Source organism: Buteo buteo, chromosome 21 (genome assembly GCF_964188355.1).
Source record: "Buteo buteo chromosome 21, bButBut1.hap1.1, whole genome shotgun sequence".
In the NCBI taxonomy this organism is placed as follows: domain Eukaryota; kingdom Metazoa; phylum Chordata; class Aves; order Accipitriformes; family Accipitridae; genus Buteo; species Buteo buteo.
Genome location: NC_134191.1, coordinates 15,021,069 through 15,036,283, shown reverse-complemented (window position 1 = coordinate 15,036,283; position 15,215 = coordinate 15,021,069). Strand labels below are relative to the sequence as shown.

Sequence of the window (15,215 nt, the reverse complement as noted above, 5' to 3'; positions counted from 1 at the left end):
AGCCTGGGGGAGTCAGGGCAATTCACTCTTACCTTGGAACTGTTTTCCTGTAGCCTCCATCCAAGCAATGCTCCGACTTGACTGTGATCTCGAGCGTGACACAGATATGTGATTCTGACTCTTGTGAATCCATTGTAGGTCCTTATAGGTCAAGGGAGTCATCCTCAGAAAGTGAAAGTGTTTGGACCTGGTGTGGAGAGAACTGGCCTGAAAGCAAATGAGCCGACCCACTTCACTGTTGACTGCACGGATGCAGGAGAAGGTAAAGGCAGGCTGGGCTGTGGCTGTGGTATCAGAACCACAGGTCACGCAAGGAGGGGGGGATTATGTACTGTTTCATGCTGGTTTTCCTTGTTTCATGGAAAAACCTTGGGAAGTAGAACATTGCAGTGAATTGTGATGTGATCTGTTACATCACTTGAACAACTACTGGAAATGGGAATGTGCTGGCTGTTTGGCTAGCAATGTCTGTACCGTCCAGTAGCAAAACCTCCATTTGCTTTTCCTAGGTGATGTCAGTGTTGGAATTAAGTGTGATGCTCGTGTGGTCAGCAATGAGGAAGAAGACATAGATTTCGACATCATCCACAATGCTAATGATACGTTCACAGTGAAATATGCACCACCTGCCGCTGGGCGCTACACTATTAAAGTGCTTTTTGCAGGAGAGGTTTGTAATCTTTGTCTTCCAGCCTGATGTTTCTGGAGTCTGTTTATCTGCTCTTTGATCACCAAGCATGTGCCAGTTCACAGCTGGCTCTGGCAGTTTATGGCTGGCTCCTTCCATTTCAGCTCATGCACTTTGTCTGGTCTCTGTTTTTAAAAACACTTTTGTAGTACTTGAAGGTACACAAATGAGAGGGGTTGGCTGGAGACACTGAAGTTCAAGCATGTGATGTGTTGGGCTGGCATAATGAGTGTCGTCTCAGTGATGGCGCAAAGCTGCTTTCTAAAGGATAGAAAGCCTAAGTGACTCTCTGAGGAACATGGGAATAAAAATAAGTTTGCCTTAAAAAAAAAAAAAAGGGGGGGGGGGGAGCAGAGAGGTTGCTGCAAACTGTCCAGCTATTAAGTTTGCCCTAGACTTTCAAAGATACTACTCAGTAAGGCAGAGCAGAGTGTTTAAGTGAGGCAAAATTTTACTGAAGATGGTGCTGGATTTAAAGCAGAAGTATCTTAAAATTATTTTCTGTCTAGTTTTGACTAGTGAAGAGTGACCTGGTTATGTTTAGAACTGTGTTTCTGTTGCAGGAAATTCCTGCCAGCCCTTTCAGAGTTAAAGTAGACCCATCACATGATGCCAGCAAAGTGAAAGCTGAAGGACCTGGCCTGAACAAAACTGGTGAGAGTCGAGTTGAGATGGTGTGGCCAGTGCTGGACCGTGAGGGGCTGTTGCGGGGTAGCCACTGCCTGGCTGAGCATTGCTGGATACAGCAGAGTGGGGTGTCAGGCAATTAGAAACAACTCCATTCGCTTGGCATTTTGCTTGATTGGGCTTTATAGGTACCAAATGCTTCTTGGGAAGAGTTTCTGTGTGCAAGCTCTGCATAAATTAGAACAAACATTTTTCTTCAGGCGTGGAAAATGGCAAGCCAACGCACTTCACTGTGTTTACCAAGGGAGCTGGAAAAGCACCGCTGGATGTGCAGTTCAGCAGCCCGGTACCAGGAGAGGTGGTGGCAGATCTGGATATCATTGACAACTATGACTATTCCCACACTGTTAGGTACACTCCAATACAGCAGGTAGGTCCGACTCCTGTAGGAATACAAGAGTGAACGGCTGACATTGCTGTAGTGCTGTGACCTCCCTCCCTGGTACCCATGCACAGAGGAGCAAGCAGATAAAGCTTGCCAGGTTGTCCTATTCCCCAGGATCCCTAAAGCCTGCAGGACAATTGGGATTGGAAAGCAGTAACACAGTTTTCTGGTGTAGCTATTGATAGCTTGTCACTGTTTTCTGGGAACAAGTGAGGTACTGAAGCAGTAGCGCACAGCTCGTGTTGTCATCCCACACCTTATCAGTCGAAGAGGAAAGGTGGTGAACCTTCCTGGGGTCCGAAACGGAGCTGGCCGCTGCCCCAGCTGCTCTGGGCTGCCGTGGTCCTGCAAAGTCGGGGCCATGGTGTGCCGCCTCTCGGCAAGCTGCTGTTGTCAAAGGAGCTGTAGTGCAAACCAGAGCAGGGACAGAAAGCACAGCGTTTGGGTGATGGTGCAGCAGCTCCTCAGTACGAAAGTGAAGGAGTCAGTGCTGAGGAGGGAAGCTGGGCTGCAGATTAAATGTGTCAAAGTATTTGTCTGTATTTGAAGTTTGCCCTTGGTTTGGAAAAAAATTCAGTCTAACTCGTTTTGGTTCACAGACAGATGCTTCCTAGCAACACCATTAAAGAGCTGAAAGTGGAAGCTGCTAGTAACTAGAAGTATTTTTCCTTATGCTGCACTTGCGTGTTTATAAAGGGCCATTAAATGCCAGAATGCATGAATCTCATGTATTTCTGAAGACGTAGGTGCTGTAGTGCTGAGATGAAAGTGTTTTGCTGCTCTTGTTCTGCTGAACAAACATGAGCTACTCGGTCATCTGCACCAGCTTCCTTGAATGTAGCTGTATAAAAGTGGGCTGATGCAGAGGACTGCAGCATTATTTATCTGATAATGCTGGATTAGCATTCTTGGAAGCACCCTAGAGCTAGCATTTGTTTTTGGATAAAGCAGTTGCGTGATGTCAGGATGTGGCTGGCGCACCCATTTGGAGAAGATTTTGCTTGTTCAGTCTGGGTTGATATGTAGGAAGGAGCAAAGTCATCTGAACTCCACATCTGTGTGTGAGCAGTACCAGGTTGCTCTGTTTCACGTGAAAAGCAGTGGTGAAACAAGCCAGGGTGCCCAAACCAGGTTTCCCACTTGGGTCTCCTGTTTGGAGGAGTACCTTGGGTCATGGAGGAGCTGTGGACTTACAGGAGATAGTCGCAGATAGCAGTGGCAGGAAAGCAATGGTTAAAAAGAGGAGATGAAAATAGACTGCACAGTAATTAGAGTAGCCATGTTGTCCCTCCAGGCTGTGAGCACAGAAGTCATTCCTGGACCCTGTCTTTCTTGGGTTTGTAAGCAGTAGCTAACGAATGAGACTCTGGACTCTTCAGAGCAGGGGGAGGATGGCCTAGGTAGTTAAATTCCTGAGGGGCTGTGTCAGCAGCAGAGGAGCCTTGGTTTAATGCTGTTTACTCAGCCTTATCTATCTCACGGTGTTGCTACAGCTACCCGTGTGTGTGTTTTCTAGAAACAACCAAGAATAATCATGGAAGCTATTCACTACTTTGTGTGAAACATCCATGATTATTTCACTTGGGAGCTGAACCGGCCAAGAACGAAAAGTAAGCAAACAGTGAATATAGCTAAAATATGGACTGTGGTAGGAGGGAATAAAGGGAGCACACATCGTGGGCTGGAGCTTGCCATGGCTGTGCGGTATTCCAGCCAAAATACACAAGAGCATTAATCTTCCTGACTTGTAGAGCTTAAAACCCTGGTATTTCAGATGCTGTAATAATACAGCCTCTTTGCAGGCTTGGCTTTAGTCTGGCCTCACCATGCGGTGGAAGGGGATACCTGGTCCGGAGCACTGGGACATTCATTCAGCTGTCGGGTCTGAGCACCGGGAGGGTGGGAGTGAGCCTGAGCTGGAGGTTTTGCCAGGCAGCTTGAATATAGTCTAATTAAATGTTGGAAAGAACTGTCTCTTTCTCTTCCTGCATTAAATAAAAACCATTTAATACTTTGAAGGGCTGCAGTGGGATGAGAGATTGAGAGTCCATAAACCCGTAAGTTTGGCTGTGGTCAGCTAAAATGGATTAGGTGAAGTGGTTATGTACTGCTTGGATTTTAGTGCATCTGTATGAAGTGAGGAACTGAGCTAACTTGTAAATTCTCCAACTAGGGTCCAATGAAGGTTTTGGTAGCTTACGGTGGTGATCCTATCCCTAAAAGCCCTTTCACTGTGGGCGTTGCTGCTCCGCTAGACCTAAACAAAGTTAAAGTCAATGGACTCGAAAACAGTAAGTACCTCTGGGCTGGAAGCCCCATAGCCTGCCTCCGAAGTGTCTCCTGAATCTGGGTCATAACCAACAAGTCCTGTTGGAACAGAAGTGGGCAAAACAATCTTCTTTTTAACTTGCTACAGTTGGGGATCAACCAGCTCCAACTCTATAGCTTGATCACTCTTAGCTGGTCCTCTTGAGGACTGAATTTCAATTTAGGTTTTGTTTTGGGTTGGGTTTTTTTGGCAAAGATTACGTAGCAATGTGGACAAAGCATGTGTTGAGGTTTAGTCCCCTATGGTGAACAGAGCTGGACTCTTCACCAAGCTGGGCACCTGCTGATGAAATCTGGTTTCCTTGGGGCTAGCTGGCTGTTTGTTCAAATATATGTAACTGCTATGGTGCAGAATGTCATTCATGCAGTCTCTTTGTTTTCTAAAAGTGGAAGAACTTAGGGCTGTGAAATATTGTTGCATTTCTCAAGTGAGCCTCTGATACTGTCAGGCCATGTCTTACAGGCTTGTTTAGCACTGCAGCTTTGTAGCTCCAATTAACCAAAGCACTTGTTTATTTTTTTGTTTGGTTTGGCAGGGTTTTTTGCATGCAGAGGGATGCAGACTGAGCAGGGCTCTGCCAGTGCTTGCTCCCTCGGTGGTGTGTGCATGAGAGATTTCTTGGAGCACTGTCTGATGTTGAGTTCTTAATGTAGTAACATGGGTTTTGTCTTTTTCAGGAGTGGAAGTAGGGAAGGACCAGGAATTTGTAATTGACACCAAAGGAGCTGGTGGGCAAGGTAAACTGGATGTTAATATTTCCAGTCCTATGAGGAAAGCTGTGCCGTGTCTGGTGGAACCGGTTCTGGGTAAGGAGTGCAGCACTGCAAAGTACATCCCAAGGGAAGAAGGACTGTATGTGGTGGATGTGAGTTATGATGGCAACCCAATCCCAGGGAGCCCCTATACTGTGGAGGCCACGCTACCTCCAGACCCCTCCAAGGTAAGTGAATGGTTTAAGGCTGTAACAGCAACTGATACCCGAAAACTGCATTATGGGCTATTGCATGAGACTTGACTTGGTTTTGGCTAAACAAGACCCAGGAACATCCTTACTCAGAGTGCTGAGCCAGTCCACTGCAAGCATCCTCCATAGCGTGGCAAATGCAAGTATTGCTCCTAATTTAATAGAAGTTGGCCTCATGAGCATCTTGAATGTATTAATTGAGATGCTTCTTTCTAAGGAAATAGATTCAAGAAAAACGTGTGTACAGCTATCAAATATTTTAACATTTCTACCTTTTATATCCCATGGCTATATAAAAACAGCTGTGGTGAGAGGATGAATATCCTTGCCTAGAAACATCTTTGGAGGAGAGATACCAACTTTACAGTAAAACTGGGAGGAGTGGCAAGGGAGATGTTGCTTTCTGTGTATTTTTAAGAGCTTGTTAATCAAGTCCCATGTACAAACAAGTCTAATTAGGCAGTCTGTGCTGGCAGTAACATGAAAAAATGAGTTTAGTTCAACTGCATATTCTCTTCTAGGTAAAAGCTCATGGTCCAGGTCTTCGAGGGGGCCTCGTTGGAAAACCAGCCCAATTCACGATAGATACCAAAGGAGCAGGAACTGGAGGTTTGGGTTTGACAGTAGAAGGCCCGTGTGAAGCTAAAATTGAATGTTCGGACAACGGCGATGGAACCTGCTCCGTCTCCTACCTGCCTACGAAGCCTGGAGAGTATTTTGTAAACATTCTTTTCGAAGAAGTTCACATTCCTGGTTCGCCGTTTAAGGCAGACATAGAAATGCCGTTTGATGTTTCTAAAGTCGTTGCCACGGGCCCAGGTCTGGAACGTGGTAAAGTAGGTGAGGCAGGGCTGCTGAACGTCGACTGCACAGAAGCAGGTCCCGGGGACCTGCGGGTGGACATGGTGTCGGATGCTGGTTCCAAAGCCGAGGTCCAGATCGATGATAACAAAGACGGGACCTATGTCGTAACGTATGTGCCGCTCTCAGCTGGCATGTACACGATCAAGATGAGATACGGAGGAGAGCAAGTGCCTAAATTCCCAGCCCGGGTCAAAGTGGAGCCAGCTGTGGACACAAGCAGAGTTAAAGTGTTTGGGCCAGGAGTGGAAGGGAGAGGTGAGAATAACTGTTGTTTTTATCAGAGTTTGTAGGACTTTCGGTCTTTTGTCCTGCACTGAAGTATTCTGAGTATTAAAAGTTGTAATAGCCTTGCGTGTTCCCATGGTGACCCTTGGACAAGGTTTTTTCGTTATGTTCCCAAATGCCTTATCATGCTGATTCACAAGATGTTTTGTCATTGGAAATACATGCGATTCTTGAAGTCACTCTTCAAAATGTATCCTGCAGATGTCTTCCGAGAAGCTACAACCGAGTTCACTGTGGATGCTCGACCTCTAACGAAGGCTGGTGGCGACCACATCAGGACACAGATCACCAGTCCGTCTGGCTCCCCCACAGACTGTCTCATCCAAGATAATGCCGATGGAATGTATTCAGTAGAGTACACGCCGTTTGAAAAGGGTAACTTCTGGATTTTAGTGTTTTGTTTGTTTTTTTGGGGTGTGGGGTTTTTTGTTTTTTGTTTTTTTTTTTTTACTTGAGAGGGGAAAACCAAGAACAAGCAGCTCTCCTGACACTTTCATCTGGCAAACTGCTGAGGTCTGCCATTAACTTGTTGGCATCTTAGCAAGACTTTTGCCAGCAGAGGAGCTAATTCTGCAGGAAGTAGGTCTATTTTAATTTGAAGAACTGACTTTTACAGTAACTTGGCTTCAGAAGAACAGTGCATAGATGGCATCTTGGTTATGAAACATCAGTGAAGTCTTGTGAAATGCAGGAGGAAGCTCTTACCCATATACTGATGCTTAAGTCTGTAGCATCTTGTAGAAGTGATGTTTATTTAGGGAATTCAGAGTGTTTTCTCCTTCTCTTAACAGGTCCGCACACAGTCAGCATAACCTACGATGGTGTACCTGTGCCAAACAGTCCTTTCAGAGTGAACGTGACAGAGGGCTGCCATCCATCACGCGTGAAGGCACAGGGACCTGGGCTCAAAGAAGCTTTCACAAATCAGCCAAATGCTTTTTCAGTTGTCACCAGGTAACTGGACCTACTTGATCCTTAAGGAATATCTGAGGGAGGGAGGAGTGTAGTGGGCTGTGTGATGCAGGATGCTAAAGCCAGTACAAATATTTATAAAAAGGCCAAGCTGTGTCCTTCTGGTTACTGTTCGTGCTACCTCATCGCATACTGAGCACTCTGCAGAGGTTCAGGGTTAATAGTGGTTGAGAATAAAATTCTAGGAAAATGCAAGTGAGGGTATGCTGAACAGCTTTGCAAGCCAGAGCATGCTGAAGGCTGGGCATCAGAAGCCAGGTTCCCACATTTCCAATAAGGGTAAAAACGCAGCCAGAGCATGCAAAGGCTACGAAGCTGCTGTTAGAAGCAAGTAATTCTAACAATGTGTGTTTCTGTCTTGCAGAGGGGCAGGAATTGGTGGCCTTGGAATAACTGTTGAAGGACCTTCAGAGTCTAAAATTAGCTGTAAAGATAACAAGGATGGGAGCTGCAGCGCCGAGTATGTTCCTTATGTTCCAGGCGACTATGATGTTAACATCACATATGGGGGAGAGCATATTCCTGGTAAGAGCTCTTGCTCAGCGGCTTTCAGAAGAGGGAAGGAATTGAGCTAAGGACTCAGTGCCTTGGCTGCATCTCACTTGTGTTGCGGGATGGTGAGGTTTTGACTTTCTGCTTTTCCTGGGAATTCAGGCAGAATTCACCGCAGAAACAGCGGTGGCATTTGTTCCTCACAGCCAGCAGGGAAGTGTGGAGCACTTTGTGCTGTGGTGCAGTAGTTTTGAGGAAGGGCGGTAGTCTCTTCTCATTTCTGAAACAGACTCTCTGGGCATGTGGAGGAGTCTTGTCGAGACTGTAGCAGCTGCAGAGAGGAACAAAAGAGCGAATATAGATGGGTGGGACAGGGAGAGGGACGCTAGCCCTTGACAAATAACTGTTATCATGCAGAAGTAGTGCGTGTAATACGTTAGGTCAAGAAAATAGCCCTTTAGTATGTGGATGCCTTCAAGACTGTTCTACGGTAAGATGGTCTAATGGGTGAGCTTGTCATGGGGATTATATTAAACACCATGGATTTTGGTCACTGCAGAAAGCATAGTAACTGTTTCCTAAACCAGACATTTACCTGTGTATGCATTTGCCCTGGATGTTAAGCTGAAGTGAAGTAGATTTAAGGAATGTTCCAGGTACATCTGGCATCTAGCATTTCACAGTTAAAAGAAGGGTATTTTGCTTAATACCAAGAATTGAATGCTCTTAAGTGCCAGATACATTTTGCTGCAATGTTTGAGGTCTTACGTGCTGTCACACAGCATACATCTAGGTATTCTTTCCACATTGCAAGTGAGCTGATTCTTTCCTGTTGGTCCCGTTTTATTTGTCAACATACTGAACTTGGTAAAATATGAAGCAAACGAGTGCCTGCATGACACTTTATTTGCACTTCTGGTTTCTTTCACGCATTTTTTTCTGACATGTGAGAAGCAGATGGATCATAACTGAATTGTTGAGTAGACAGTGAAAATGTAGAAGCACCATTGTTACGCTTCTGGCTTTTGCAGAAGCAGAGAAGTAGCATGGAGGCTATGGGGTTGTCATTCCTGCCTGAGATTGAGGGATAGTAATAAAAAAGCCTAAGAAAAAGTAGGAAAAAAGACCCTTGCTTTCCTGTAACTGTTCGCTTTGTGGTGTTTAATAGTAGCTGTGTTAACTTCCAGGCAGTCCTTTCAAGGTTCCTGTAAAGGATGTTGTGGATCCCAGCAAGGTGAAGATAGCTGGACCAGGTCTGGGAACAGCTGTTCGAGCCAAAATCCCACACTCCTTCACCGTAGACACCAGCAAGGCAGGAGTAGCACCCCTCGAGGTGGTGGTGGCAGGACCCAGAGGTAAGAACCAAAGTACTCCATCCAGCTGTGCCCCCATCTCTGCATTTGGGTGGGTAACATGGCCCTGGCTCTGCTTGCAAAGGTGGTGATAGCACTTGAATGAGCATTTCCCTCTGTTCCTGTTCATCCAACGTGTACACCTTGACAGCTGACCCGTGTGTCATGCTGTAAAAGGAGGAGAGCTGTGTCCTAAGTAGTGCTGCTTTGGGCAGTGTCTTTGATGGCTTTATCCTAATCTTCAGAGCTGGGAGAAGTGACGTGGGTAACCATCACCGGTGAACAATTGTGGCTTAGGTTTAGACACCGAAAAGTAAATCCAAAGTCTCACATGTGAATGGTGACTTAAGAAACCTGTGTCACTGGGTTGCAGGGGTCTCTGAAACATGGTGAAACCCCTCAGTGGTCCCCAGAGAGCAGCAAGACCGTCAAGCGATAGCATTAACCTAGGAAGTTGTGTCTTGGTGGCACAGTATCTTGGCAGCGAGTACCTTTTGGCTGCAAGTCTCACCTTGCTGGGAAGTGAGAGCTGCTTCCCCACTCGAGTGTCAGGTCATGCTGGTGCGGGTGCCCCTCAGGTAACCCTTTTTTAATTTTAGTGGATGAGACGGATTCGCAGGGATGGCGCTCCCCATTGAAAGTGATTTCGGATTTCTTTAAAGGTGATCCAAAGGGTGACGCTGAGACAGGTTTGAACTCTAACTACTGGCAATTTTGGCTCTCGGAAATCCAACTGGCAACAGCAAGAATCATCTGGAGAAGGGAGTGGGAACCAACGGTGTTGCTTTTAGGCTTTGCATGGCAACTATACGTTTCTTTTGCACTTGCTTTACTGCTAATCCTTCCTGTGTTTTAAAGCCAACTTGTAATTGTAGACTGCTTTGTGTGTTGATCTGAACCGATAGGTCACGTAATCTGCTGTAGATTTAGCTTAATGCAAATTGAAATAATTGATCCTGCTTTCTTAGGACTTTGGCAGCTTGCAGGGCTCTCCTGCCTAGGCAGTGAGCCTGCCTTTCCAAATACCTGATTGTGAAAGACTCAGTTGGTGAATGCTACACCCCAACTGGCTTTAGGGCTCAATTCTGTACAGTGAATCCCAGTAACAGTATATAATCTTGTAAATGACAGTTCAGGCAATTATAATCATTACTCATTTTCTTTCTCAAAAGATCTTCAGTGTATTTTGAGCAATTGCTCTTGACCTGGACTGTACAGAAAGGCAGTTTTTTCTCCAGTATTTTCATGCTAGCTTTTCTTTACAGCGAGAAGATGGGAGCCCAGAGAGCAGTGGATAACAAATCTATCGCAAGTCAGTGGCTCTTGAATACAAAATAAGGGAAACTGATCACTGATTCATGCCCATTGCCTTCATTTAAAAAAAAAAAAAAAAAAAAAATTAAATTCACCTTGTGGCAAACTGTAAATGAGCAGTGTGTCTTGGAGCTTTGTGCAGCAAGTGGCTGGTGATGAATTGAGTTTTAATAGTGTAGCTGATAAAATCTATTGCATTTTTAGGAATTGTGGAGCCTGTTAACATAGTAGACAATGGAGATGGCACCCACACGGTGGTGTACACCCCTACGCAGGAGGGACCCTACATGATCTCTGTCAAATATGCTGATGAAGAGATTCCTCGCAGGTAAGGTGATGCAGATAAACTTAGATGAACTGAAGATTTAATGACCTGATTGTGCTCTCCCAGCACATGAGCACCGTTTAAGGGCTGGCTGTGGTGCTTTCTACTTAACCAGTGCAGCTCCTTGCACTACTTCAGGGTTCAGCAGCTGTTTGAGCCTGCTGCTCCCACAGCAGAGATGCCGTGGGGGAGCTGCATCTGCACCTCAGCGTGTGCTGCAGTAACCATCACCCATCAACTTAGGAGGAGGGGGCAATAATGGGTTTCCCTTTAAGTCCCTTCAAGGTGAAGGTGCTTCCTACATATGATGCCAGTAAAGTGACGGCGAGCGGACCAGGTCTCAGTTCCTATGGCATACCAGCCAGCCTGCCTGTGGAGTTTGCTGTGGATGCTAAGGACGCCGGGCAGGGGCTTCTGGCTGTACAGATCACTGTAAGTAACTACAAAACCACACAGGAGTGGAAACACATTGTTCTAGGGGGGCATAAGTGGCTCCTATAGGAAGTGTCCACAGCTGTACTCTGACATACCCAGTGTCCTGGAGACTGGGCTGCTGGCTGGACCTTAAGCTCTGGTACAGGAAAGTCTTGCATTCTGTGTTGGTGAAGCTCTTGAGGCTGCTTTTACGAGGCCTCTGTCTTAAAGTCATCACCCATGCTGTATTTGGCTCTTGGTTAACCTTGCACTCTGCAAATGCCCAAAATGAGATAAATAGTTTCTTGTAAGATTATGAAAATGCTGGAATTTGAAATGGAGACAGCCTTCTAGCAGTGTAGTTCAGCAAGGCCGTGAGATAACATCCACACTGAGCATTACATGATGATAAATTAACAAACAAGTCTCCCTCAAGGTTGCCAAAAGTCATAAGCTGCTTAAGGAGATAGTACAGGAATGTTTTTATTTTACTTTTGTTATTGCTTTTCCTGAAATTTCTGGTGCCTGGACTCTGTGGCCTCAGCAAAAAAGTCTCTGGTTAGTGGACCATAAAGCACGTTTGTCAGCTCTGGCATGCCTAGGTCATGGCATGGCCAGTTGTACTTGCCCTTCTGCATTCTTGCTCCCATGCTGTCCCAATGTCAGCTCAGGTGCAGCAAAGCAGCTGCCTTTATTCTGGCATGCAAGGGTGCTCTTAAAGGATCCAAAATGCTTATCAGAGCTCCCAGCCTGGCTGCAGCTTTGAAGATCAAGTTCCACAAGTCTTGCATGGCGGGAGTGCATAGGTGATTCTCCTCACAGTATTTGTTTGCTTCTCGTTCTGGGCTGTTGAATGTCAAATGTTTCACAAACCTTCCTGAAAGAAGTAAGCTCTTTTGTGCTCTACCTAAAATCTCAAGTCCTTTACAGCTTGTACTGTACCCCAGGCAGTGTTAAGTCATAAAATGCAGAACGGGGTCAACATGCGGTTACCTGTGAGCAGGCCTGGAAGATGTTCTAAAATGCTTCATGCTTTGCAGCTGATGAGTTGCACTGAAAGCTGAGGCTGGGAGTAGCTCTGTCAGAAACGTTATACACAGTGCTGATCTTGGTTGTATATATGAAAGCTTGATGCTGAAGCTCAGATTTGTATTGTTTATGCATCTCTAATTCTTGTATTCAGTGTAGAAATGGTAGTTGAAGGGACTACGAAGACCTGCTTTTAACTGTAGACCTTGCAGTATGTCAGGAGCTGGATGCCTCATCCAGTAGGGTTGACAGCAGACTCCAGTAATGCTTCCCCTGACCTCAAACCTTTATGGGAGCAGCTGGTCAAAGCTACCCAGTGCTTGTCAGGACAGAGCTGCACAGTCTGGCTCCTGATCTGTGTCTCAGGGACCTGGGAAGTATTCTTCATTTCCAGCAGCGATATGACAATGAAGCCTAAAACTTCTTACAGTTAATATCAAGTTCATTAAAATGGCTTGCTGCATCTTATAAACATTCTCATATCAAACAAAGGGTAGTTAGTGATAGCACTGATTGTTTTATAGTGGTCTGATATCTTTTTGCTCCTAATAGTCTATTCCTGATACCAGTCCTTGAGAGAAATATATTTAACCCTCAAAAAGCTGCAGTTCTGTATCTGTTTGAGACTATCTAAATATGGCTGTGAACAGATTTGCTGCCCTGCTAAAGGAATTCATAACTGACTTCATAGGGCCTAAATCTTCTGTTTTGCATTCCACAGGACCAAGAGGGCAAACCTAAGAGAGTGGACATTCATGACAACAAGGATGGCACTTACACAGTCACCTATGTCCCCGACAAAACAGGCCGCTATACGATTGGTGTGAAGTATGGTGGAGATGATATCCCATCCTCTCCCTATCGGATCCGGGCGTCTCCAGCTGGGGATGCCAGCAAGTGTTTGGCCACAGGTGAGTGTTGGCTCCTCTCTGTTGCTGCTGTTTGTACTTGGTGTAAAGCTGCCTTCTGAGCATGGTACAGTTGATGTAATGGGTGCAGAAGATGCTAGAAACTTGTGTAATCCGGCTGCTCTTACAAGAGGGGCTTTCCTAAAGATACAGAAGCATCCACCCTGTTGGTGAGCAGGAATCTCTTGTAGTCTCTAGCAAAATCTTTCAAAACTGCCTGTGTGGTTATAAACAGCTAGATGCAACTGAAGTCTGATGCTTATTTTGGCCTAGATAAATCCTGCTGAGAAATGCAGTGAGTTGATTTAAAAATAACACATCTGCACACGTTCACTGCATCACACCTCTTGCACTGCTAGTGTTGCAAGAAGCTATTCGTTCTCAGCAAGAATAGAATTAATTCTGAGGATGTAAGTAGCTCTCCGTGTGCTTCTGCATTAGCAAAGCCTATTCAGGCTGGGTGTTACTAGTGGAGATTTCTGCTGCTTTTCTGGCTGGTCAAGGTTGGCCAGGGTCTGAACAGACTTTTGGAAGGCATGGGTGGAAGGAGAGAACCTAAAGATAAGATGTTACTACAACTCAAAAAAATCATTGCCTCAAAAATCAGTGCCTTGGTGTAGAGGAGGGGACTCCAAATTTGTTGCTGTAGGAGCACACTTACAGCTTTGACCTTTACCCATTCTCAGGATGAGTGGTCATCATGCGGCTTTGGGCTGGCCACCGTGGCACGCTGCCACCTCCCAGCCAGCCAGAGGCTGTGGCAGGGAGCAGAAGTGACAGAAACTAGTTACAAGAATGCCACTGAATGTTAAATCCCCTGATTTTAAAATAAATAAGGCAAGACCAAATTGAACAGGGAAACTTAATCTGTGGTTGTAGACCTGCGAGAGTGTCTGGCCATTGTGCTGACCTGCATCATGCAGTTAGAGCATACCTGATGCCTGTCCAGCAGCTGGCTGCTTTTAAGCCTGCTTAAACAGAAATATATTCCTGGCACAATGGAAAACACAGAGCAGTATCCCCTTTGCTTCAAAATTTGTTTAAAAGAGACCTTAATGGCTGAATCTGATACTCTTCCAAGTAACTCAAGTCACGAACTATTCAAAATAACTGCAATGGAGATTACTCTCAGATGCCAGCTTAAATTTCCCCTTTCCAAGAAGTGCCTCTGACTCTCTGCTGTAAAGCAGAAATACAATCGCTGTAGGAGTAGATGCTGGAATACTGTCAAGGTATTAAAATGGCAGGTTCACTGCCACTTGAAAACAAGCCATTTACCTGGTAACAAGTGCTGGTCAAAAGCAGGACTATTAAATATGTACTGCAAATAAGACTTAATAGTTCTCATTTAAACGCAGTGTTCTTCAGGCTGGATCTGATTGCTACAATTTGGATGTTGTTTCATGATTTTCCTTTTTCGGGATGTGTGGCAGAACAGTGGAAAATCATTTGTGGGGGTAATGTGAGAGGAAACATGGCCATGGCTGCTACTGTGCCCTTTTGTAGCTGCTTACACAGGGAGGCTTATGTTAAAGCAGTGACAGCCGAGTCGCTGGCTGGGGCAGAAGATGGTGCCTTTGGCTCTGCATAAAGGAGTATGAGGATAAAAGTATGGGTTAAGGAATTGCTTTCTTCAAACTTAGCTTTTTTCCACTCTGTTCTTGTCCAGCCTCTGTGATTGCAGAGGAGAAGGAAGGCTGGTGGCCGGCTGTTGCGTGCCACTGTGCTGACCAACACTGCGAATGTCCCTTGTTGTACATCTGCTCCCAAAACCATGTGTGTGGGTCCCTGGGACCGGAATTTTGGTGCTGTGCTTCCCAAGCGCCTCATGGGCAGCCTGCCTGGGAAAACGGTCCTCTGAATGCTTTCTGTAACGAAAATTGCCTTGTAGGTCCTGGAATTGCACCCACTGTGAAGACTGGTGAGGAGGTTGGTTTTGTGGTAGACGCCAAATCAGCAGGGAAGGGAAAAGTGACGTGCACCGTCCTGACGCCAGATGGGACAGAAGCTGAAGCAGATGTTGTTGAAAATGAGGACGGGACTTACGATATCTTCTACACCGCCGCCAAACCAGGAACCTATGTGATTTATGTCCGCTTTGGTGGGGTGGACATTCCCAACAGTCCTTTCACCGTCATGGTAAGCCAGCTCTGCTCTGAAAATACCTCCTACTTGGATTCCTGCTGCCACGTTTTATTTAGTGATGG

At 45.8% G+C, this 15,215-nt stretch overlaps 1 protein-coding gene across 4 annotated transcripts in view; it reads left to right on the top strand.

The window, feature by feature from the left end:
- Positions 1–15,215, top strand: part of FLNB (filamin B) — an 89,271-nt gene that overhangs the window by 54,819 nt on the left and 19,237 nt on the right. For all 4 annotated transcript variants that reach the window (XM_075053314.1, XM_075053315.1, XM_075053313.1 and 1 more), the window contains 15 exons: positions 139–262; positions 510–670; positions 1,252–1,342; positions 1,576–1,745; positions 3,934–4,051; positions 4,767–5,029; positions 5,575–6,172; positions 6,404–6,577; positions 6,994–7,156; positions 7,539–7,699; positions 8,854–9,021; positions 10,537–10,660; positions 10,933–11,089; positions 12,822–13,011; positions 14,900–15,147. In XM_075053314.1, the coding sequence (XP_074909415.1) occupies positions 139–262; positions 510–670; positions 1,252–1,342; positions 1,576–1,745; positions 3,934–4,051; positions 4,767–5,029; positions 5,575–6,172; positions 6,404–6,577; positions 6,994–7,156; positions 7,539–7,699; positions 8,854–9,021; positions 10,537–10,660; positions 10,933–11,089; positions 12,822–13,011; positions 14,900–15,147 (2,910 nt within the window). The remainder of the gene's footprint in view (positions 1–138; positions 263–509; positions 671–1,251; positions 1,343–1,575; positions 1,746–3,933; positions 4,052–4,766; positions 5,030–5,574; positions 6,173–6,403; positions 6,578–6,993; positions 7,157–7,538; positions 7,700–8,853; positions 9,022–10,536; positions 10,661–10,932; positions 11,090–12,821; positions 13,012–14,899; positions 15,148–15,215) is intronic.